The following is a 21,308-nucleotide window of genomic DNA, read 5'->3' on the forward strand; positions in this document are numbered from 1 at the left end:
CCACAATCTCTGAAACTACTACCTAGAGGACTCATCTGCCAGCCTTAAGATCAGTAGTAGCCTCGAGGAACGCATGGAATCAAAGCCGGAAGTGAATTTGTGGCTCTGTCATGCTGTTTCAAGAACAGTTTCTAAAGCCTCACGTATCATGGCCATCACGAATGGAGGCGTCGATGTAGTATACATATATCCTCGGCTTGTGTACCTCAGTTCCCGAATGAGTGCTTCAGAACCTACTAAATATCCTCCCGGAAGACCGTTCAATATCTTGTAGAATGAGCCGTATAATAACACCTGCACGTTTGCCGCGTTACTGCGGGAGGCTGAAATATCAGTGCGCACTTGTTGAACATTGAGACGTCCTGATGGGCTGTGCAGAAGGATGGTTATTGGACGTTTCCCTGCCATCTCTGCCAGCCCTTTGAGCACATGAGCTTCTTGGGCATGAACAATGACGGTGAAGCAAGCATTATGCCGAGCAAGCTGGTCGACTGTCTCAAGAAGGTGCTGCCCGTCTCGATATTGCAAGGTTTTCTGGTTGGCGCCCTCCTTGCGACTGGGAGGAATAAGTGACAATCCATCTCGAACGGCTCCGGTCGCTGCTTGTGGGCACAGCATGTAATGCTTTTTGCGGCCGAGGACAGGACGGGCCAACGCGGCAATGGTTGATGCGAGGCCGATAGTCGCATCAGCGTATGTCATGGCGGCCTCAACGTCATGGGTACGGGCAAGGGCCTGCTCAACAGCCAGATGTACCGGATAGGTCCCTGAGATCCACCGCGCAGATCCGGCACCGATTCCGTACTTTGACCTAGCTGAGTGGCCACTGTCGACAGAGCCTGCGCCTAGATACTGGCGGAGATGTGGAGATGCCGCTTTCGACTGGCGGGCTTCCTGCAAGTGAACTGAAGCCTGGTCGATGAGACTTTTGACTTTTGCAAAAGATATTCTCGCCTCGTCAGACACTCCATGCTCGGGTGATGGAAGGCTTTTGAAGTCATTGACCCAGAATGGACCATGTCTTCGTCTGGACAGACCGATAGAATCCACAGCAGAGACAATCGAGTTGATTAGCTTCTCAACGTCGGCATGGCTGTAGTCAGCCGAGAGGTTCACTCGTACCCGGCTTTCCCAGAAGGGGACGGCTGGTGTAGTGACAGGACTTGCGAGAAGACCCGCTTGTCGCAAGGCAAAGGAAAGCCTCGCCGATGCACTAGGCCTCCCAGCCCAGACGGGAAGTATAGGAGTGCCAGTTTCGTCTCCGTACACACAGACGCCTAAGCGATCCAGCTCGGCACGACAAAACTTGGATATCTCGGAAAGTCGATGCAGATTGCGCGAGATTCTTCGTGGCTGTTCCATGACCAAGAGTGTCTGTACCATCGTGGAAGTTGGTATAGAAATGTGGTCTTTGTCTTGTACCTGGTCGACGTGTCTCCGAATGTGCTCTTTGAAGACAGACTTCCCGGCGATGAATCCACCGATACCGCCAATTGCTTTTGACAAAGTGCCTGTTCTTATGTCGATTAAATCCCAGGGCACAGGCCACGCGGAATGGTTTTCGTTCCAATGTTGTAAGCAACCGAGACCCGTGCTACCTATGGAGAGGAATGAGTGCGCCTCGTCACAGTAGAGAGTGAATCCGTACTCGCTCTTCAAACGCCACAGGTCGCCCAGAGGAGGAATGTCTCCATCCATACTGTTTTCAGTTCGTTAGATTTTCCCGACATTTCTCAAACAAAATGAAGGAAAGGAAGATGAGATAGGGAGGGTGTCACGAACCTGTACAACCCTTCCACAACCACGATGACATCCCGATCTAGGTTGCGCGGCAATGTTTGCAACATCGACTCCAGGTCGATCATGTCGTTGTGTCTGAATTTGTGTATGTCTGAGCAGCGCCCGAGAAAGACTCCTGTGAATATAGAGTTATGACATGCCCTGTCCATGAAAACCACTGTCCGAGTCGACTCAATCAACGCTGGTAGAGCCACGTAGTTGGCGCCGTATCCAGTACTTGTCGTGAAGCAAAAGTCACAGTTGAAGAAGTCTGCGATGGCAGCGTGGACAGAATCCCGCAACAGAGGAACCGCGTCACTGTCGGAAACGGGCAGGTTGTCCAAGCACAGCCGCTGTAGCTCCTCAGACTCGGCTGTGATTGCATATAATCCAGCGTAATTGTGCGAGGCTCCGTTGACGACTGACCGCCGCTCACCAGCTGCGTTGACCACGTCGACTGTTCCGAGACAGGGCGTTATCAGAAGGCGAAAGTTTGCTCCCCACCAATGGAACATGGGTTCCACGTAAAGCTTGACGAAGCGGCCTGTCTCGGAGAGCGGCTCAAAGGATGCTGACATGGAGCTGTGATGCTGTGACTTGCAGCTGAGGACGCGGAGACGAGTGGTGAACATGCATACCATCTCAAGAAACTTGCCAGCCGCACTAACACGCGGCGGCCGAGCGCATGATGGCTTGTAGCGGATGTTGAGGATAACATCTAACAGGGGTGACTGCTCGTCTGGAGATTCGACTGTTGTGACGGACACGACAGTTCCCTTCTGAAGTGACATGTCTGAGAAGTAATCGTAGGATTGAAAGACACGGGAGAAACGCCGGATCTGGGATTGATTTCAAAACATACATGTATGAAACTGATGACTGGTCTCGATGGTCTTCTGGTTCTTGGGGTTGCACGAATTAAATAGACGTCTGTGTTATTTCAGCATTTGACATCCATACTTGCTTCGAGGATCCTTAGGAAAAGTGTTCTCGAGGTCGTATGGACCCCATCCCTCCGTCTGCAGCTGTGTCTCTACTCCTGATGGGTTCCAGCTGCCGCAGAAATTACCGCAGCTAATAGTCAAATCAAGAAAGCATCCCCGTGTCGTCTTCTAAGCTCTTCCATGTTACGGCATGTCTGATTTGATGAGCGGAGGCCGCATTTGAGATTATCGGAAGAACAACTCGGCCGTGACCTAGCCGTATCCGTTTACATCGAGCTGCCAACGACGGCAACTGCCATTGGCTGGGTCGTTTTGCAAAACGGCTGTAGAAACAACTCCGCAGGCCGATGAACACTCTTCCAAACCTACGACGAGGCGCAGTCATTGTCAAGCGCTACGTCAAATTCGGCAGCTCAGAAATAACGACTAGTGCGGGAATTAGACTCTCCGTGGAAGGAGGCTTTGAAGCGGTGAGTGAATTCGGAGCCATCGTAGAGGAGCTCAACGCGAGATAGCCGTCGTCTTTCGGCTTATTCCAGGCCTGGAGACTCTGAGTCTTTTCCAGTCATCATCGTGTCAGAGGCGCTTCAAGAGGGCATGACTCCATCATTTCGGAGCTGATTGTATGGCTTGACTGACTCGGCATTCGAGCATTCACAAAAATGCCGCATCAGATGCACAGGACTCTACCAAAGTGTCTCCCGACGGAGGAACTAATCGAATACAGAAAGGAGGGACCGAAGGAGGCAGTGCTGAATCTAGAGGATCGGGAATTCATTTGATGGCCTTCCTCCTGCAACACGACTCACTGGAGACGGTCGTCACAAGCCAGTGAGCAGATCCAAAAGTATGATGACCAGACACGTGACACCCCTGTCTAGCACCTATGCGCAAGATAAAACATATGTCGAACTCAAATTTACCCTAGCACTGGACTGTGACATGTGGGAGGCAATCAGTCCCATTTTTTAGGATTGCGGAAATCACCACGGGGCTGGCTGCCTTTGCGCCTCGTAGCGACGAAGCGGTCAAGGCACCCTGTCATGAGGCCTCCGGACCTGCTATTGTCCAAAATACCGCAGAGTGAGGCATTTCTTTTTGGTTTTCTCAAAGTCCGTTGGAATGAGGGCCTGATAGCTCAATGGAGCTCGAGACAGATGTCGCGGTTCACGCGACTGGAGGACAGCCGCAGTGCCAAAGAATGACAGTGATGTATTAGTGGCCAGGCATAAGAGGCTGGGCGGTCCCTCCTACATTCAGCCTCCCCACCCAATTTCAACAGAGAGAGTACTTCTCCAGAATATCAGCCTCAGAAACTTGTTGAGTAGATCCAGGATGCCGAGTTCCACAGGGAGCGGCGCAATATGCCCTCTTGACAAAGCGCCTGGCCCAAAGCGTGAGTATTGTCACAACGCCACAGATCCAGATGGTAGAATTTTCAACTGACCGAGATGGACAACCGGAATAGCGCTGCCAGTGGTGGGCAACATTTTCGATCTTGACCTCAAAGCACCTTATGCATCAGCTCTAGAGATTGCAAAGAAGTACAGTAAGAATTTGGGACATGGAGCACGCTGTCCAATACATTAAAATCTTGCAACCTGCTTCTAACAGCCTTGCTACCCCTAGGCCCGATCTTTCAAATGATCTATGCTGGCCAAAGAGAGATCAACGTGTGTACTCGAGAACTGGCCGATGAGGTCTGTGACGAGACTCGTTTCCACAAGCTTGTCGCCAGCGGAGTTTTGACGTTGCGGCAAGTCGTCGAAGACGCCCTCTTCACCGCACACCATGGAAGCAGGCAGTGGGGTATCACACACCGTATCCTCAAACCAATCTTCGGGCCTTTGAAGATCCGGGGTATGTTTGATGACATGAAGGACGTCGCAGAGCAACTTTGTCTCAAGTGGTAAGTCATCAACGTTCTATCTTGTTCAAACAACACCACGCCATGGAGTCAACGACTGACCAAGTCGACAATTGTGACCAGGGCTCGGGACGGACCAAACGCCTCCATTGACATAGCCTTCGACTACACTCGACTTACATTAGACACCATTGCGATATGCCTAATGGACTATCGATTCAATAGCTTCTACCTCGGTGGAAAGCACCATCCTTTTGTGAAGCACATGGTAGACATTTTGGCTGAGGCTGACATTCAGTCCATGTTACCTGACTGGGCAGGCATTTTCCGGCTTCGAGCCATGCTGAAATTCAAGAAGGACATCAAGCTCATGCACGCACTTTGCCGCAGTATGGTGGAGTTTCGACGACAGAACCCTGTGGACAGGGATGATTTCCTTAACGCAATGCTGAAGACTCCAGACCCAGAGACAGGCGAGAAACTCAACGATGAGGAGGTCGTGCGAAACCTCATAACCTTTCTTGTGGCAGGCCATGAAACGACTTCCGGAATGTTGTCTTTCGCCACATTCTACCTCCTCGAGCATCCCGGGACGCTTCACAAGTTACAGGACGAAGTTGACAGGGTTGTTGGCGAAGACTCGATAACGTTGCAGCACATCCAGAACATGCCGTACATGGACGCAGTCTTCCGGGAGGCTCTGCGACTTATGCCTACCGCCGTTGCTTTTTATGTAACTCCATATAAGGACGAAATCATTGGGGGAAAGTACCTTGTAAGTAGCTCGGGAAGATTCGCCCTTGATTCTTGACACTCCCGAGGCCACTTCCCATGGATGACACAGATTCAAGAACTCACTGCGAAGAATCAGTCACCACTTCCCTTGTCAAAAATGAAGGAAGGCATACTGAAAGGGTACAGGTCCATCCGGGAGAAGCGATCTGCCTCCTTCTCGATCCCATACATCGCGACAAGGCAGTCTGGGGTGATGATGCTGATGAGTGGAAGCCCGAGAGGATGATGCAAGATAAATTCGATGCTTTGCCGCCAAATTCATGGAAACCCTTCGGAAATGGCTCGCGCATCTGCTTGGGCATGGCTTTCAGCTGGCAGGAAGCAAAACTTGTAAGTGGTACCTCGTCTTATGATCTCCGGGATGTGCCGATATCGAATCCCACAAGCTGACACAACTAGGCTCTGGCTATCATACTTCAAAACTTCAACCTCAGCAAAGATGACCCCAATTACACGTTGAAAATCAAGCATCTCTTGACTATTAAGCCCGACGGCTTCAAGATCCGAGCAGAACTGAGGCATGGGAGGAATGCCACTTCATTCCATCGCAGTCTTAGAAGCGAGAGTTTGAAAAGTACCAAAGAAGCAGCAGCGCCGGGCACGGCAGTGTTGCAGCACCAGGGTCGCCCGATGACAATTCTTTACGGTTCCGATACAGGCACTTGTGAGGCTCTCGCCAAACACTTCAAGGCCGAGGCTTCAACCAGAGGATTCAGTCCAAGTATCTCCACCATGAATATGGCTTTGAAGGAGTTACCGCCAGGCCGTAAGTATGATTCTTTTACACACTCTCTGCTAGTAGACAACTTTTGCAGCATCTTTGGTGTCTTCAACAGAATATTGACATACAGTAGAGCCTGTAATATTCATTCTTGGCACATACCATGGAAAGGCAGCCAGCAATGCAGCGCAGTTCTTGGAGTGGATTCAGAGTGAGGAACCCGGTCAGCTGAAAGACGTCGAGTATGCCGTCTATGGTGTCGGTGAGTCAGACATCAACCAGACCCTGATCAAGGGTGAGTGCCATGTCTGACGGTGAACACAGGCCACAGTGACTGGACACAGACATTTTACAAGGTCCCGGAATTTCTCGACACCCAATTAGAGAAGCTTGGCGCTAAGAGGTTATCGCCAATGGGAAGGGCCAACACCGCCAAAGACGATGTCTTCGACTCTCTCGAGACATGGCTGGCCGGACAGCTGTGGCCAACCCTCAGTGCAGGAGAAGAGCCGCAATCCGACGGTATTCAAACCGATACCAGGCTGAAAGTCACCGTTGGCGAACAACCACCACGCAACCACACCCCCCGAAAGGGCTTTCATGCCGCAGTCGTCACCGAGACGAGGCTTCTTTCCAGCCCTGGTGTTGCTCAGAAAAGACACATCGAGCTCCAACTGCCAGCTGAAATTTCTTATGAGGCTGGTGATCACCTCCACGTCCTTCCAACGAATGACTTGTCCATTGTCAAGCGTGCTCTGTCTTGCTTTGCCTTGAAGGGGAACACCGTGGTCACTATCCACCCGGGCTCGGCAAGTTGTCCTCCACCAGGCCACATACCCACCAACACTCCCTTGACAGCGTTAGAGCTGTTTTCGAGCTACTTCGACCTCCGGCGTGCGGCCAGCACACGTCAGATCGATTTACTCATCGATACTGCGGTAGGCGAGGAGACCAAGCAGTCCCTGCGAGAAGTTTTAACAGACAACAAGAACACTGCCAGCATATTGGATCTTCTGGACCGATTCGAGCCGGGCGAGGTCCCTCTGCCCCTTTCTTCCTTTCTGCTCATGCTGTCACCGATGCTACCTCGGGTCTATTCCTTCTCGTCGTCGCCACGTTGGAAGCCTGGCCACGGTACCTTGACCTACAGTGTGGTAGATCGGGCCGCCGCAGGCCCAAACAAGGGAGTTGCATCGAATCACTTGGCATCTCGGGAGCCTGGATCGATTGTCTACGTCTCGTTGCCGGCTAATCAAGCGCTTTCATTGTTTCGCCTGCCTGCACCAGAGCTCAAGACACCAGTCATTATGATCGGAGCCGGTACAGGCCTTGCTCCATTTCGAGGCTTTATCCAGGAGCGTGCTTGGTTCATCAAGAACAACGAGGGAGGGAGCGGCCACCTTTCGCCTGCTCTGCTGTTCTTTGGTTGTCGGGGCTCGAGTCTCGATGATCTTTACCGCGGCGAGCTAGATTCAATGGAAAAGGACTCTGTTGTGGGTGTACGGAGGGCATACAGCCGGGAACAGGAGGAGGGTGGTTGTCGCTATGTTGCGGACACGGTGAAGAGTCATGTCGAGGAAATCGTTCAGCTGTGGGACAGAGGCGCCAGGCTATACATATGTGGAGCAAAGAGTATGTCAGACGGAGTCTTTTCAGTGCTCTCTCCGGTACTATTCGAGGCGGATAGAACCGTCGGGAGAACGGATGAGGCGTCTGTTGATGGTTGGTTCAGAGCTCTGCCGCGAGATCGGTATTTGGTTGAAATATTCAATTAGGAGAAACCAATACTGACAGGGAACTTTCACAAATACCATAGAAGACATGTTTTATGCTGAAATGGATTTTGGTCTGCATACGCATTTTGCGTGAGGTTCTCAGGCTTGCAGAAATGAAGAAAAAGCTAACCAGTCACGACTTTGACAGCACTCATATCTCACAGGGTAGACCTGTACCGTACGTGCTTAGTTGACAAGTCACTCTCTAGATAGAATTCAATTTCGCAAACCATGATGATATTGAGAAAAGGGATACAATCAAGTCAAAGTGACTGAAGACCTCCTTTTACTCATTCATCAACATGCCACAGGTGATCAGGGCAGGCCGAGAAGTGCCGTTGCAAGGCAGCCATTGTCTGTCTGAAGCTTTCTGAACACTCGGGGTAAAAATGCAAGTCTCGTGGCTTTTAGGCTGAAATTGAAACCCCTTTCAAATGTCTTTTGGACCTGTCCCTTCCTTTCATGGGAATATCCGTTGAATGGCATTTTAATGCAATACCTGGCAAGGCCAGACGCTCAGCACCCAGTTGATTCTTCACAGTAACGCAGAGAAGGACTTGACATCGGGAATATCACAACACCACATTGCATCGAAAGTACTCGCATAGAGCCTCTCATGGCCAAGCAGCGGGCCAGTAACATGTCGGATGATGAGAATGACGGCCTCCGTATCCTCGGTTTCACTGAGCACGAGGTCGAGCTTGTCCTCATGTCCATCCAGTGCATTAAAAGCAGCAAGCGGTACGCGGTCGGATGGGAAGTAAGTTATGACTCCAAGTCCCAGATGGGGGGAGAGCGCAACTGAGTTTCATAACTTTCGCAACCCGCAGGTCGGAATGAAGGACTTCGCCGATCTCACGAACAACAGCGTCCCCGACGCCCGAGCCCAGTGGAAGGGCCTCAGCAGCAGGCTGATGAGGCTGCCGCGCCTGCCCAGCAGGAGCCCCTCTCCGGAGCAGCGTGACGTGTCCGAGGAGATCATCGAGGATTGCATCATTGTCAAGGACGAGCTGGACGACGAGTCTGCTTCCGACGATGCGGACGAGCACGGTGAGGAGGACGGACGCAAAGCCAAGCGCAAGGTCAAGACCAAGGGAAAGGGGAAGCAGAAGCAAGTCGCCAAACCCTCCGTCATTGACAACATTGGAATCACTTCTGAGGTCGAGGACAACGTTGGACCCACGAACGATATTCCGATGAGGAGCAGCGAGGACGAAACTGCTGAGCCATCCATCAGCGAGGACCGCACCAACAAGGCATGGGACAACATTGGAGACGGCATGTAAGTATAACTCTTCTCTGAATACGGTTCCCCAATCTTTGTGCTTTGAAATGTTCCAGAATGTTCCAATAAAGGACCCGTAGCATTTGATTAACACACATCAGGACGGAGGAGAAGTGGAACGAGATGGGAGACAAGCATGCGCTGTGAAAGAACCTGTACTACCAGCGTTTACCTGCGCAACACCATCTCGTCATCGAGGGTAGCCTAAGTCACTAAGTCAGCCTGGAGGTGTGCTTAGGCAGTCTATGTTCTGCATCATATTCCCAGCGATTTGAGGCATTGGGGTCACGATGCGCTCGTCAGGAGCCGGACTCTATCCAGCAGTGCAAGGCAGGTTCGCCACCGGCACGGCATAATTATGTTCTCTGATATCGGCCTTCCAGCGTTGAACCTGCTGCTATCTTCAACATGGTCCAAGGGCAAAGGCCACACACGTGGTGAGTGTGGCATGGAGGGAACTCACAGAGAGCAGCTCCTTCCGTCACTGAGGCACCTCTGTGTGCCCGTACCGTACTTGGGACTCGCCCAAAACATGAATCACAGGACCCATTTGGCAATTTTTAGTACACTTCGCTGGCAACTTTTCTGGTATTCTTGAGAGTGAATGTTTGAGAAAAGAGATCACAGTCAACCTGGGCTTTGGGCGATCTTTAGACGTGCTGTACAAGTCCGATAAGGGCCCAGAGTGATCTTCGATATTTAGGGACCCATTGAGTGTCTCTCGAAACAATTACGAGAGTGTCGATCTGCTATTCCTCTGCTCCAAGAGTGACCTAGGCATGAACTCTCGCTGGTGTCGGTCTCTCTCTAGCAGTCCCAGGCATAAGCATTGCCCAGAGCCTTCAGCTCCTTCTCATCCTCCGGGTCGCCGCCAGCACCGTCCATGCCGTCATCGATGCCCTTGTAGTCGCTCGCCTTTTCCATCTCCTTCTTATCCTCCCGGCCGTCGCAAGGGCCAGCCTTGCCGTCCTGGTCAGAAGCAGGTGTAGGGACCTGCGAGGCAGTTGCAGCAGCCGTGGCGGTGTCATCGTGCTTCTGGTCGTCGCCGCCGCGGGTCAAATCGACGGGAGGCAGCGCGATGACCTTTTGGAGCAGTTGGTCCATGTAGTACTTGTAGGCGTCGGCGCTGGAGTATCCTGTAAGCCGGGCAAGGCGGGCACAGTTCAGCTGGCGATGCCAATGTCAGCTTCGAACTGTTGCGGTGGACAGTATGGGCAAACTTACGAATCGGCGGTTTCCGTGAGTCTCAATACACTTGAGGCTCATGATAAGGAACTTGACCTCCTTCTCGGTGAAGCCGAAGATGATCTCATCCCTCTCACCTGAAGACATTTTGACAAACTTGTTGTTGTTGGAAGTTTGCAGGAAGGGCAGTTCTTTGTCGGTGGGGGATTCAGGAGCCTAGGCTCTGGTCAAAGATATTTACCCTTGGTTCACCGAAATCTGGCATGGCTCAGGAAAGCTTTGGTTAGGCCGAGAAAGACGACCTAAGCTGCAGAGTCCCCGAGGACGCGCAGGGCTCGAGAGATTGTGTGAACTCGGGACTGACTGGTGACAAAAAAGGGACTCACTGAGAAATGCTCTATTAATGAGTACTGTTAACTACCTAAGGACTTATGAATGGGTTCAAGATGATATATCTACCCATGAGAACTCTTCAAGTTATAGCAACTGAACTACAACTATGAAAACCAATCTAAGCTCTGACGCCTGCTGCACGATACTGATAAATGAACATCATGAGCATGAAAAGTTGGCTTGTATTCAATTGGGCTCTCACTCGAGTAGGATTCTGTGTGGTGTAGAGATGTACCATCAAATCCCATAACCGAAAGTACAACAGAGACACTGGGTCAGGGCAAACCTTCTTGTGCAGTCACTAGTAAGGCAATTAAACTCAGAGAGGAAAGCCGACTGATTATCATTCACCTACAAATACGGAGTTTGCTGTCTATCAGCAGTACATGGTCCCAATACTGTGGACGCTGTCAGTTCTCCAGTGACAAAACGGAAAATAACCGAAGTGATACTGTCCGAGCCTGAGCATTTGCCTCAGGGAGAGAGAGAGTCACGTAAAGGACCAAGTGAAAGCCATGAGGGTATCAGCAGTCTTGAGATTCCTCAACACCCCTGCGTGTTCTCATGCTGAGCAATCTATAAAAATAGAGGAAAACAGAGGTCTCCGACAAGTCGATGAGAAGTTGCAGACGAAAAAGTTGTACTTGCCGTGGTCAAGAAGCACATATGCCAACAAAGCAACTCACTTAGTTGGGTGGCCAGAGACATGTACACCCACGTGGATGTAATTAAGGATGACACTGCTTAGTCGGCCTCGAGCCCATGCTGCGGATTCCGAAAGGCTGGGGATGCTGAGATGATTAATATTGAATGAACTATCAAGGTCTCCCAGGCGCTTCTGGTCCGATTTACTCTTGAATGAGGTCCATTATTTCACAGGACATATTTTAATCACACGTAACGACAATTCTTACGAGAGTTTTAGGAAGCACTGTCAACGGAGGGAATTCATAGCTTAGTGCCATAACTCAGGCTTCAGACGTCAGCATCCACTGGCGATCAGAGGTGCTATTTGCATACGGGAGGACATGAAAAGATGGCGAAACTGTAGTCAGCTGATAACTTGAGCCAGAAAGCACTTTTGGACGCATCAGATATCAGGCTTTTGATGCTACGGGCCTCTTCCTATCATTGGGATTGAGCACAAGTGGGCCACCTGGGCATAGCACCAAGACATGAGACGCATATCTGATTCAGATACCAAGGTCGGGCGATACATAGCATTTTTCCAGTCAACGTGCGTGATCACAGGATAAGAATCAGCCAAGCTTTGAGCGGAGGTAGTCTAGACTGGGCTGTACCAGTCTCGTTCTCATTCGATCTATACCACTGAATAAATCCATCTCTTGCACCCCATCTACCACGACACCTTACGGGGTCAGTCGGCTCGGCGTACGTGGGTAGTAGGCGGCGAGCTGCACGTTGGGCAGGTTCAGGAAGAAGGCCACAACGCGGTCCAGCCCGATGCCGCCACCACCGTGGGGCGGGCACCCTGCCTGCCTGAAGAAGTCAACGTACTCCTTGAGGCCCTGGCTGTTAGGGTCGACGCCCTTGGTGCGCATGCGCTTCTCCAGCTCGGCGGGGGTGTTGATACGCTGGCCGCCCGACATGATCTCCTGGCCGCGCATGAAAAAGTCGTATGCGTTGGTCACCTTGTTGTTCTCCGGGTCCTCCTTGGCGTAGAATGGCCGGGCCGACTCGGGGAACTTGTCCAGCACGTAGAAGTCGGTGCCGTACTTCTTGCGGATAATGGCACCGAGCGCCTTCTCCTGCGCTGTGGACATGTCCTCGTCGTCAGTGACGTTGCGGTAGATCTCGGGACCCTCCTCCCGCAGAAGCTGCTGGCCCTCGGCGAAGGTGAGGCGGACTTCTTTGCCGTCTTCAGGCAGGGCGAAGGGCTCAGACGGGTAGATGGAGCGCACGACCGCGATCTGCTCCTTGCAGCGCTCCTCGAGGTTGCGGAAGATGTAGAGGAAGAGACCCTCGAGCATGAAGATGACCTCACGGTAGTCCTCTTCGATCTCCATTTCCATATCGAGGCCGGTGAACTTGCCAATTCGTCAGCATCTCGGCAAACAAGCAAGGCAAAATGGTGGTGTGGTCATCTCACCTCGGTCATGTGTCTTGGGGTGTTAGAGTTCTCGGCACGGAAGACAGGGCCAACGCAGTACACCCTCTTCCTTCCGCCAGCAATCTCAAGCTGCTTGTAGAACTGTGGTGACTGTGCCAAGAAGGCCTTCTTGTCAAAGTACGGCAGGCCGAAGACGTTGGCACCACCTTCAGAGGCGGCACCGATCAGGCATGGTGGCTCGAATGAGTGGAAGCCGTTCTGCTTGAGGTACTCGACGAACAGGTCGCGCACGTTCTCGCGGACGGTCTGGATGGCCTGCTGCAATGGGGAACGCTTGTGCATGACGATGTTGTTGAGATGTGTGTCCAGGGTGGCGGACAGGCCGGGCGCAGCGTCGCCAATGTTCAGCTCCTGCATCTTGCCGTCGACATCGAAGCTGCTGATGGCAGCATTGGACGCAGCGAGGGTCAGGCCAAGCACCTCGGGGCCGCGGGCAATGCAGTAGATCTTGGTGATGTGGAGCTCGTAGTTGGAGACCTTGCAGCTCTTGACGGGCTCGAGGGGCTTCGCGACGGTGGCCTCGACGGCGACGTAGCTCTCGAGGCTGACAGAGCCGACCCACTTGGCCATCTGCTTGGAAACTGGAGTCCCCTCGGCCGACGCAGTGACAATGCCCTGGATGCTCCAGTCCTCGACCTCACGCAGCTCGACGAAGCACATCTTGGCGCCCTGCATGCGGCTCTGCTGGATCCACGCGCGCAGCTTGACCGTCTTGCCGAGGTGCTCGTCGCCATAAGCCCTCAGTGCCACCTTCTCGCCGCCCAGCTTCACCACATCACGGTCGCCGTAGTTGTCCTTGGCCTTGTCGTCGGCGGCCTCCTTGGCAGCGTCGGCAGCGCGCTTGGCCTCCAGCTCAGCTGCTTTCTTCGCCTTTTCTGCCTCCTTCTTTGCCTTTGCCTCGGCCTTCTTCAGGGCCTTCTTGGAGGGGCCAGCCTCGCCTTCGGCACCGCCTTCAGCAGCAGGGTCGGTGGCGGGAGCGGGGTTCTGTTCGGGGTTGTCGGCCATGTTGGGTGGTGGTATGATGTTGTCTTGTGTTGTGGACCGTGTGACTCAGGCGGGGGTTAGAGTAACAACAGATGAGAGGGTCTGTAATTGTGACAAGTCAGTAATTTGGAGTTTTCCACACCCTTGCTGTCCCTTTGCCGGCACAATTGATACAGCTTGGTTTGGTCTGGCCTGTTTGCGATCTTGTGTGATACCTCTGCCTCAGGGCCACTTGGTGCCGGGTGTATAGGTGCTCTGGCAGTGAAAGTGTGACGGGACCAGGACGGGAGAGATGTGGCCAAAAGCGGGTGAAGGGCAAACAGGGCATATAATACCTTTCGACAACTTCGAGAAAGTCACGGAACCCAAGATGGTCTGACTCAATCGGCCAAGAAGGATCCTTCCAAGTGCTCGTGGCGATGAGGTGGTGACAGAACCGCGTGCCTTTTTTAGAGGGGTAAATTTTGAGGCCAGGGGTGAAAGTCAAGGTCGAGGTGGGGTCCGGCGGGAGCTGGAGAGGACGGTTGGTGTGAGCCCACCTGAGCCCCTTGCCTTACAGCCTTTAGGCCAAGATACTTACGTCACTCCCCCGGCTCGAGGAGAATATTATCTACGAGAAAAGACTGCTTGGTTACCGAGTAACTAATTCCTTCAAGTTTGCATCTGTGTGAAAGGCATGCCGTAAACGATTTCAAACGCCCTCCAAAGCTGTAAATGGACCGTATGTCAAATTCATATGGAATTGCGTTTCAAGAGGGAAGGAACCCTTGTTGGTGCTCGCCATCTTGGCCCAGCTCCAGCTTCCAAATCATGAGATTCGTAAAAGAGTCATCCGGAGCGATGTCTCTTGTCGCTAACCTTTCGACCCTTCGTGGAGTGACTGACCTTTAAATTGCATCGGTCTGATCCAATTCGCGAGAGTCAGACTTCAGCAAACTTAAACACACCCCCTTTCGAGACGCACCCGCACTCCGGGACCTCCCTCCGGCGCGAGACGCGCCAAGACTGACGACGAGATGAAACATTCGATAGACCTGTGTTGAGACAACACAAATTCATTAACCCTCCCTAATCAATGATGCTGTCGCTCGTCGTCTCAATGCCTTTGGAAAATAGCATTTTACCAACCAACACCTAAATGAAGCTGGGGGGAAAGCCAGCGATTGAGAGCATTTCCAGCGTCTCGAACAAGCCAGAGCCAAAATCAGCTCTTTGCAGTCATAATGCTCATGATGAATCCTTCCTTCGCTATGCCAAAGAGAAAATCCGCCTCTCAAAGATCCGAGCTCTTCGTAAGCAGCACAGCAGCACAGCAGCCCAATGACCAGCAAGCCACACTCCCTGGTGGACCTCCGCCTCGCTCTGCGAATCCATCGTGTAAAAGCAAGAGCCATCGTTACACCTTCGAGTTCCTTCGAGTCATTTAGGAATTAGATATTCGTGCCGAATGCCGGCTCGTTTGTACAACTGAAAACGTTGATGTGGTGGTCACCCCTCGCTGCGGCCCCCATAACCATGCGGTGTGGGTGGAAGGCAGTTGCAGAGATGGGTGAGCCGCGGTTCTGTCCCAGGAAGCTCGAGTACGGTTCTGAGCGTGAGAGCTCCTTGCCGTGGAAGTTGAACACCTTGACAATGTGGGCCGAGGTACCGCTGCAAGTAGATGTATCAGTATTGCATGGACACAAGCGCGTGGGCAAAGTTCAGGGGCGGAGGGGGGAGGGGAGTAGCACGGCGACCGAGGTTTGGTTAGCAACTTACACAGAGAAGACTGGCAAATGCTCATGGACACTCGCCGTCCTCAGAACATCCTTTGTCGTTTGGAACACCTTCAGCGGCTGGTCCTTGCGGATGTCCCACAGCCGGACCTTTCCGTTTCTAGACGCTGAGACGAGCTCTCTCTGTCCGCCTCGCTGCATGTGTACGCTACGTATCCATTGCCTGTCTGGCTCGTCCTTCCACTTCCGCACCATTGCGTCTTGCGGCTTCAACCGTGGGTCAAACACGCGTACTGCGCCGTCGCCAAAACCGGCAACAAATATGTTTCCTGTCATCTGGTCCGAGGTCAATGACGTAACGCAGCTGCCAGACCGCGCGGGTATGTCCATGATGCACGTCTCCGAGCTGGCGTTCCACACGCGGATCACCCGTACGTCGCCCGCGACTAGGACTGTGCCATTGACTTGAAGCCAGTCAAAGACCATGCCCGAGTTGACGTTGCTCGCGACCATGTGCGTCAACGCTCGCCACGAAGACGCGAGCTCCGGTTTCTTGCTCTTGAGGTGGGCTTCATCGTCGGATGGAGCGTAGTTGCGGTACATCCGGATGACGCCATCTGAGGAGCCCGTCATGAGGAATGCTTGGTCGTCCTCGTTGATGAACTTGATGTCGCTGATCTTGGAGCCCTCTGGGTTTCCGTTTGAGAACCTACTCTTTCGCTTTTGCAGCTTCCAGTCCCAGACATAGACGGTGTTCGCGTCGTCTGCGACGGCCAGGTGATCCTCAAACTGATGGAACGTCATCCTTGAGGGCTGAGCGCCATTGTTGATCAGCGCCAGTTGTTGATTCCATTTGTGCGATCCGGCATGAGACTTCTGGGGCTGTGTCTCTCGAAGGATGCTCTCATTCCTTGACCGTCTCCACAGCCGCGCGTTGTACTCTACGCTGCCAGGTTCCTCGGCCTCATTGGGCTTCATTTGCGGCTCCCTGAAATACTCGATTGACCAGTCCAGGAAACCACTCGGCAATGGGAGCGCCGGGACTTCCTTCACGTCGCGCTCCTCAAACCCAGCGGATACAGGTTCTTCTGCAACGTGGTAATTGGCAGGCGCCTGGAACTGCTCGTTCTGCTCCGGAGGAGCATCAGGTAGGCCCGTCCTGTTCCTCAGCGAGCCTGTTCTGGAAGCCGACTGTGAGGGTGCTGGTGTTGCCAATGTATTAAGATTGTCCGCAACGGATCCTAACCCAAAGATCGTGCTGAAGGTTCTCTTCAGCAGGCCCGGAGATGCGGGCACTGACGTATCAGAGGCCACTGACAAGCTCGTATTGGTCCGCTGGTGAGAAGGCTGGTTCTTCATGAAGGTGCGCTTCGTCCGGCGTTGTATCTCCTCCATGAGGTTCTGAGCTTGCGCACCGACAGCTGAGTGGAGCAGTGTGTTGTGCACGTAGTCCGTGACCACGGTCGCATCCTTTTGGACCTCAGGATGGGGATCCACGCTCATTATCATGATGTGTTCCATGCGGCTGCGATGACGGTGTTGTTCGAAAAGCCCTCCGCCTGGGGCTTGATGGAGCCATCCTTGTCGCGATTCGCTGGCCGCGCATAATGCAGCAGCATGTTCTGCCGATCAAAAACATCATCTCTGGGCGGGTAGAGCAGGTACTCCCTTTCCTCCAGTAGATGCTCGTAGGCCGTGACAACGAACTTACTCTCGTACCGGAGGACAAAGTGAGACAAAAACACCAGCAGCTCTCGTCGGACCATCGGACTCCCGTCGTTGGTCATGTCCAGCAGCGTCCATGTAATCGCTTCCTCTATCCTTTGCACTTCAGCAGTCAAGTCCGGGATGCCGATGAAGGTCGTCATCGCAACAAGCATAGCCGCCCGAACTTCGCAGCACTGATCCTTGGTCAAGGCAGAAAGCTTCGTGGGCGCGCCCTCCCTGATCCCCCTCCACTTCGCCTCCGGCATTTTCAGCCAAAGCTGGCTGAGGCACAAACATGACCATTGTCGCAACAGCGGGTTGTCCTCGTTCTGTAGATAGTGCAGGCAGTACGACATGATGTCGGTTTGATTGCAGACAACCTGCCCAGGCTTGTAGTCCTTGCAGAGCATAGCGAGAATGAATGCGCACATGGCCTTGTGCTCATCGCTGTTGGTTACTACAAGCACTTCTGAAGGCTTCAGGATCTGTGCGAAGTAGTTATAGCCACTGTCCTTGATCAGGTCTTGTTGGCATGTGATGTCAACAGCGAGCACGCGAGTCCAGATGTAAACCATGACCGGTTTCAACTCCGCGTGGGTCGACTGGAGCAACTTGAGCACATAGGGGAAGATTCCGATGCTGAGTGAAAGTTGAACTGCCCAAGGACCGAGGTCCAAGAACCTACCGAGCAAAATCAGCGCTCTGACCCTGTGTTGCTGGCTCAACAATACTTGAAGGACAACAGGTAGCTGCTCCGGAGGCTTCTGCAGCATCGCATCTCCTCTTGTGAGGTAGACATCGAAAGCTGACAGTTGATCGGTGAAAAATGTCGAGCTCTGGTATTCGTATTCGATGCCCTCCGTCTCTTTCCTCTCCAAGGCCGGTAGTTGAGAGAGTGCCATGTCCACTGCCAAGTCCCAGCTATCCCACAGGGGATGGTTGTGGGTGTCCGGCAGCTTCGGGTATGATTCAGGATGGCATCCATATACTGACATAATCCTCTGGGCCAGGAGGAAGTTGCGGAACAGGGCAGCGACCATGAGGTCCTGTCTGAAGAATTTCCTGAAGAGATGCCGTGGGAGAACCGTCCAGGCGATCGTGTCCGTGATGGCAGTGAAGATCCAATTAAGCTCGCCTAGCGGAGTGCGTCTCTCTTGAAGACGGCCCGGGAGCTTCTTGGCTCGTTCAGGTGTGAGGTCCTTGTTGAGCGGATTCTGAAGGGCAAAGAACCACAGCGCCATCTCTATTGGCGTTGTCAAACATGAAGTGAACAGGTCCGCTGGAAGCTGTGGGTTTGTCGGCAGGTTCTCCTTGACTGCGCATGCCGCCAGGTGAATGTAGGGCTTGAAATTTGCCTTCTCGTAATTTGAGTCGCGGGCGGCCAGCTCCTCCTGTTCCTGCTCATGTTTCTCGACGAACCGGTGGTAGTTGCTCAAGATGTTCCCAGCCTCAGAGCAGTCCCAGACGAATATCGTAGGCGCTGACAGCCACTGCTGGAGGTCGTATAACGACACAGGGATATATTGGGTGTAATTCTTGTTGAAGACCCATATCTCCCCCGATGCCGTCGGCTTTGGCACCCCGTGACCGTTGTAGTGCAGCAAGACTCGCTCGTCCTTCGCATTTCGACGGAGGGAGATGCAGAACTTCTTGGTCTCCTCGACCGACGGATCCAAGTATTGCTTATATCTTGTCCTGATGGCCAGTGTCTCGTACTGCCCCTGTAGCGTCTTGCCGATGTTTTCCAGTGCTTTTTGGACTGGTGGCACCGTCGGGTCCTGCCACGCCTCCAACTTAGCGCCTGGATTTGTCTTCAACTGGTCCGGAGGCTCGACGCCAATGTTGAGGCACACGGCAAGGGCCGCGGAGACTGTTTTCAGACGATCTCTCATCCGCCAATCCTGGATATTGAACGGCTCTGCCTTTGGTTTCCCCGTCGTCTCGTGCCTCTTGTCTGTGAAATACATGTACCAACCCTGAAAATGATTGAATGAATTAGCGTATGTTCGTAGCAACTGCGAAGGCAACTTGGCCACGGGTTCCATCTTCGACGCGACGACTGGAGATTCACGGCCGGTGCGGAATGACACATAGGTGCTCCTCCTCCCAAGGCACATGGAAGCTGGCTATCGGCCGCGTCAAGCAAGGACTCGCACCGCTTGGATCCAGCACTTCTGCTGGTCTGCAAGCCAGAGTTCGTGCCTGCCGTGCGAGGGCTGACACTGGGCAGAAGGAAGCTACGAGACGACCTGCACTAAGGCTGGGTCGTCAAGCGGTACAGGAAGAGACACCCACATTAGCAAGCTGGGATATTATGTCCTCGCTCTGGTAGTGTCCGTCGAAGCCGTGCCGGGTGCCGAAGTCTTCGGCAGCCGCTATCGTCTGCTCATCGTTGGAAGAGTCGGTGCTGGTATCTACGTGTAAGGCTCGGGACGGGTGGTCGCTCTTGGACCTCATGAGCGGCGGCTTCCTCGGCCTGTTCGGGGCTTGCGGAGGGTCGGAGGCGTGCGCGCCATTGGGCTTGTTGTTGTCGTCGCCGGGGGCGCTCGAGGGTCGCTTGTGGTTGCTCGTCGAGTTGCGGCGGGGGTGGCCGTTTTCCGTTTGCGGGCGCGGCGCGGTGGACTTTGGCTGAGGGTCGGGGCGGGTGGCGGCCAGGTTGATGACGCCCGCGCCCGACGAGGTCCGTACGGCGGTAGGCATGGTGCCCGGGCTTAGATGGTCGATGACGGAAGCTCGGTAGGGGCGTGCCAGGGCGCTTGACGGGGAGGACTGGTGGAGAACAGAGAGCTGTTGGGGGGTCGGTTTCGCGAGAGCGAGAGGGGGGCAGGCGGGTGGGCGGTGTGGTGTCGTTGACCGAATTGAGTCGTGACCGCGGTCATAAGAGAAGCGCACTGTATCGCAAGTCGACCATCCTCGGGAGAGGTATCAAAGACCTCTCCTCTCGCCCACAGCGGCAGCGAGCGGCAAGGTGCAGTGCGGTGCGGTGCAGTGCGGTGCGGTGCGGTGCGGTGAGAATTAATTTTCAGACGCTCGAGTCCTGTGGAGATGCGGTGCGGTGCGGCTCGGCTTTGGATGACCGCACGCGACGATGGGGGGCCAGTCTAGTTGGGGTGTCGGCCTGGTTGGAAATCACACGGGAGTTTTGGCTAGAGTGGGTGAGCAGCCTGTCCCGCGCCGCACCGGATGCCCGATGGTGAGGGACTAGGACTTACTGGGACCTGCGAGTCTGAGGCTGCGAGGCACGGCACGGCAGACTAACCGCAGACGGGCCCACTCCGCAGCGACAGCTCAACAGGGCACACCAGCAGCCTAGGCACTACGACCTAGTCAGCTGTTCCTAGCATTCGCGACAGCGGCGGGGCTCAGACAACCTCTGGAATAATGTACACTTGGTACTCCAGGAGAAGAGACCTGAGTGCTGGGAAGGTTGTATCGCCCACCAGCTGATCATCGGTAATGATTTTGAGCAATCCTAAAGCAACAAAAAATGAGGTCAAAATGGACACGCGCGAAGCATGTGAAGCGCCCAAAGTCAATGGGCGGGCACACTCGACCTCGCGCAAACCAGAGTTGGCGCACCAAGCACCAGCTGCATCTCCAATGATGGGGAAACCAGGCCCTGGTCCCGTTCCTCGGCAGCCAGCCAGCCATGCCCGCAAACCTTGGAAGCAAGTGCACAGTAGTGCTGAGTCAGAGTCGCGAGCCCACTCCCGGATCTTGTCCTAAAATGGACCCAGTCTCTCGAGCCAGCCTATCGTATCGATAACGATAACAATTGCTGCTGCCGTCAACTCATGCTAGCTCGTGCCCTTCTTGTTACTTCGGGAAGCATTCCGCCAAGCTGTGATGGAGGATTTGGGTTGTCCGCCCACGGAACCCTTACCCTCCAGGACCTCTGTCAAGAGCCGGGCCCCGTCTAGTGCAAGCAATAGAATCCAGTTGTCTGCTCAGAAGACCACCAGGCTGTTGATATACTGTGCACAAAATGCTTGTGAGACGCCGCAACTGACACCGCAGTCTACATGTC

General features: G+C 53.6%; 6 protein-coding genes across 6 annotated transcripts; 2 read left to right on the top strand and 4 right to left on the bottom strand.

Annotated features, from left to right (window-relative positions):
- Positions 1–108: 108 nt before the first annotated feature.
- On the bottom strand, positions 109–2,570 carry INS49_001916 (uncharacterized protein; the record flags this gene model as incomplete). The annotated part of the gene is made up of 2 exons (XM_043162735.1): positions 109–1,699; positions 1,783–2,570. The coding sequence occupies 2 exons, from the start codon at positions 2,568–2,570 to the stop codon at positions 109–111; spliced, it is 2,379 nt and encodes a 792-aa protein (XP_043031241.1).
- Positions 2,571–4,366: 1,796 nt separating this feature from the next.
- INS49_001917 (uncharacterized protein) lies at positions 4,367–7,881 on the top strand (the record flags this gene model as incomplete). The annotated part of the gene is made up of 6 exons (XM_043162736.1): positions 4,367–4,632; positions 4,714–5,365; positions 5,512–5,715; positions 5,785–6,151; positions 6,240–6,401; positions 6,431–7,881. The coding sequence occupies 6 exons, from the start codon at positions 4,367–4,369 to the stop codon at positions 7,879–7,881; spliced, it is 3,102 nt and encodes a 1,033-aa protein (XP_043031242.1).
- Positions 7,882–8,497: 616 nt separating this feature from the next.
- INS49_001918 (uncharacterized protein) lies at positions 8,498–9,313 on the top strand (the record flags this gene model as incomplete). The annotated part of the gene is made up of 3 exons (XM_043162737.1): positions 8,498–8,641; positions 8,712–9,163; positions 9,268–9,313. 3 exons carry the CDS (start codon positions 8,498–8,500, stop codon positions 9,311–9,313), a joined length of 642 nt encoding a protein of 213 aa, XP_043031243.1.
- A 660-nt stretch (positions 9,314–9,973) lies between these two features.
- On the bottom strand, positions 9,974–10,498 carry INS49_001919 (uncharacterized protein; the record flags this gene model as incomplete). The annotated part of the gene is made up of 2 exons (XM_043162738.1): positions 9,974–10,333; positions 10,391–10,498. The coding sequence occupies 2 exons, from the start codon at positions 10,496–10,498 to the stop codon at positions 9,974–9,976; spliced, it is 468 nt and encodes a 155-aa protein (XP_043031244.1).
- Positions 10,499–12,114: 1,616 nt separating this feature from the next.
- INS49_001920 (uncharacterized protein) lies at positions 12,115–13,880 on the bottom strand (the record flags this gene model as incomplete). The annotated part of the gene is made up of 2 exons (XM_043162739.1): positions 12,115–12,792; positions 12,855–13,880. 2 exons carry the CDS (start codon positions 13,878–13,880, stop codon positions 12,115–12,117), a joined length of 1,704 nt encoding a protein of 567 aa, XP_043031245.1.
- Positions 13,881–15,289: 1,409 nt separating this feature from the next.
- On the bottom strand, positions 15,290–19,981 carry INS49_001921 (uncharacterized protein; the record flags this gene model as incomplete). Its single annotated transcript, XM_043162740.1, has 4 exons — positions 15,290–15,509; positions 15,618–17,044; positions 17,110–19,257; positions 19,577–19,981. The coding sequence occupies 4 exons, from the start codon at positions 19,979–19,981 to the stop codon at positions 15,290–15,292; spliced, it is 4,200 nt and encodes a 1,399-aa protein (XP_043031246.1).
- Positions 19,982–21,308: the final 1,327 nt, after the last annotated feature.

Source organism: Diaporthe citri (genome assembly GCF_014595645.1).
Source record: "Diaporthe citri strain NFHF-8-4 chromosome Unknown scaffold_1, whole genome shotgun sequence".
Classification (NCBI taxonomy): Eukaryota; Fungi; Ascomycota; class Sordariomycetes; order Diaporthales; family Diaporthaceae; genus Diaporthe; species Diaporthe citri.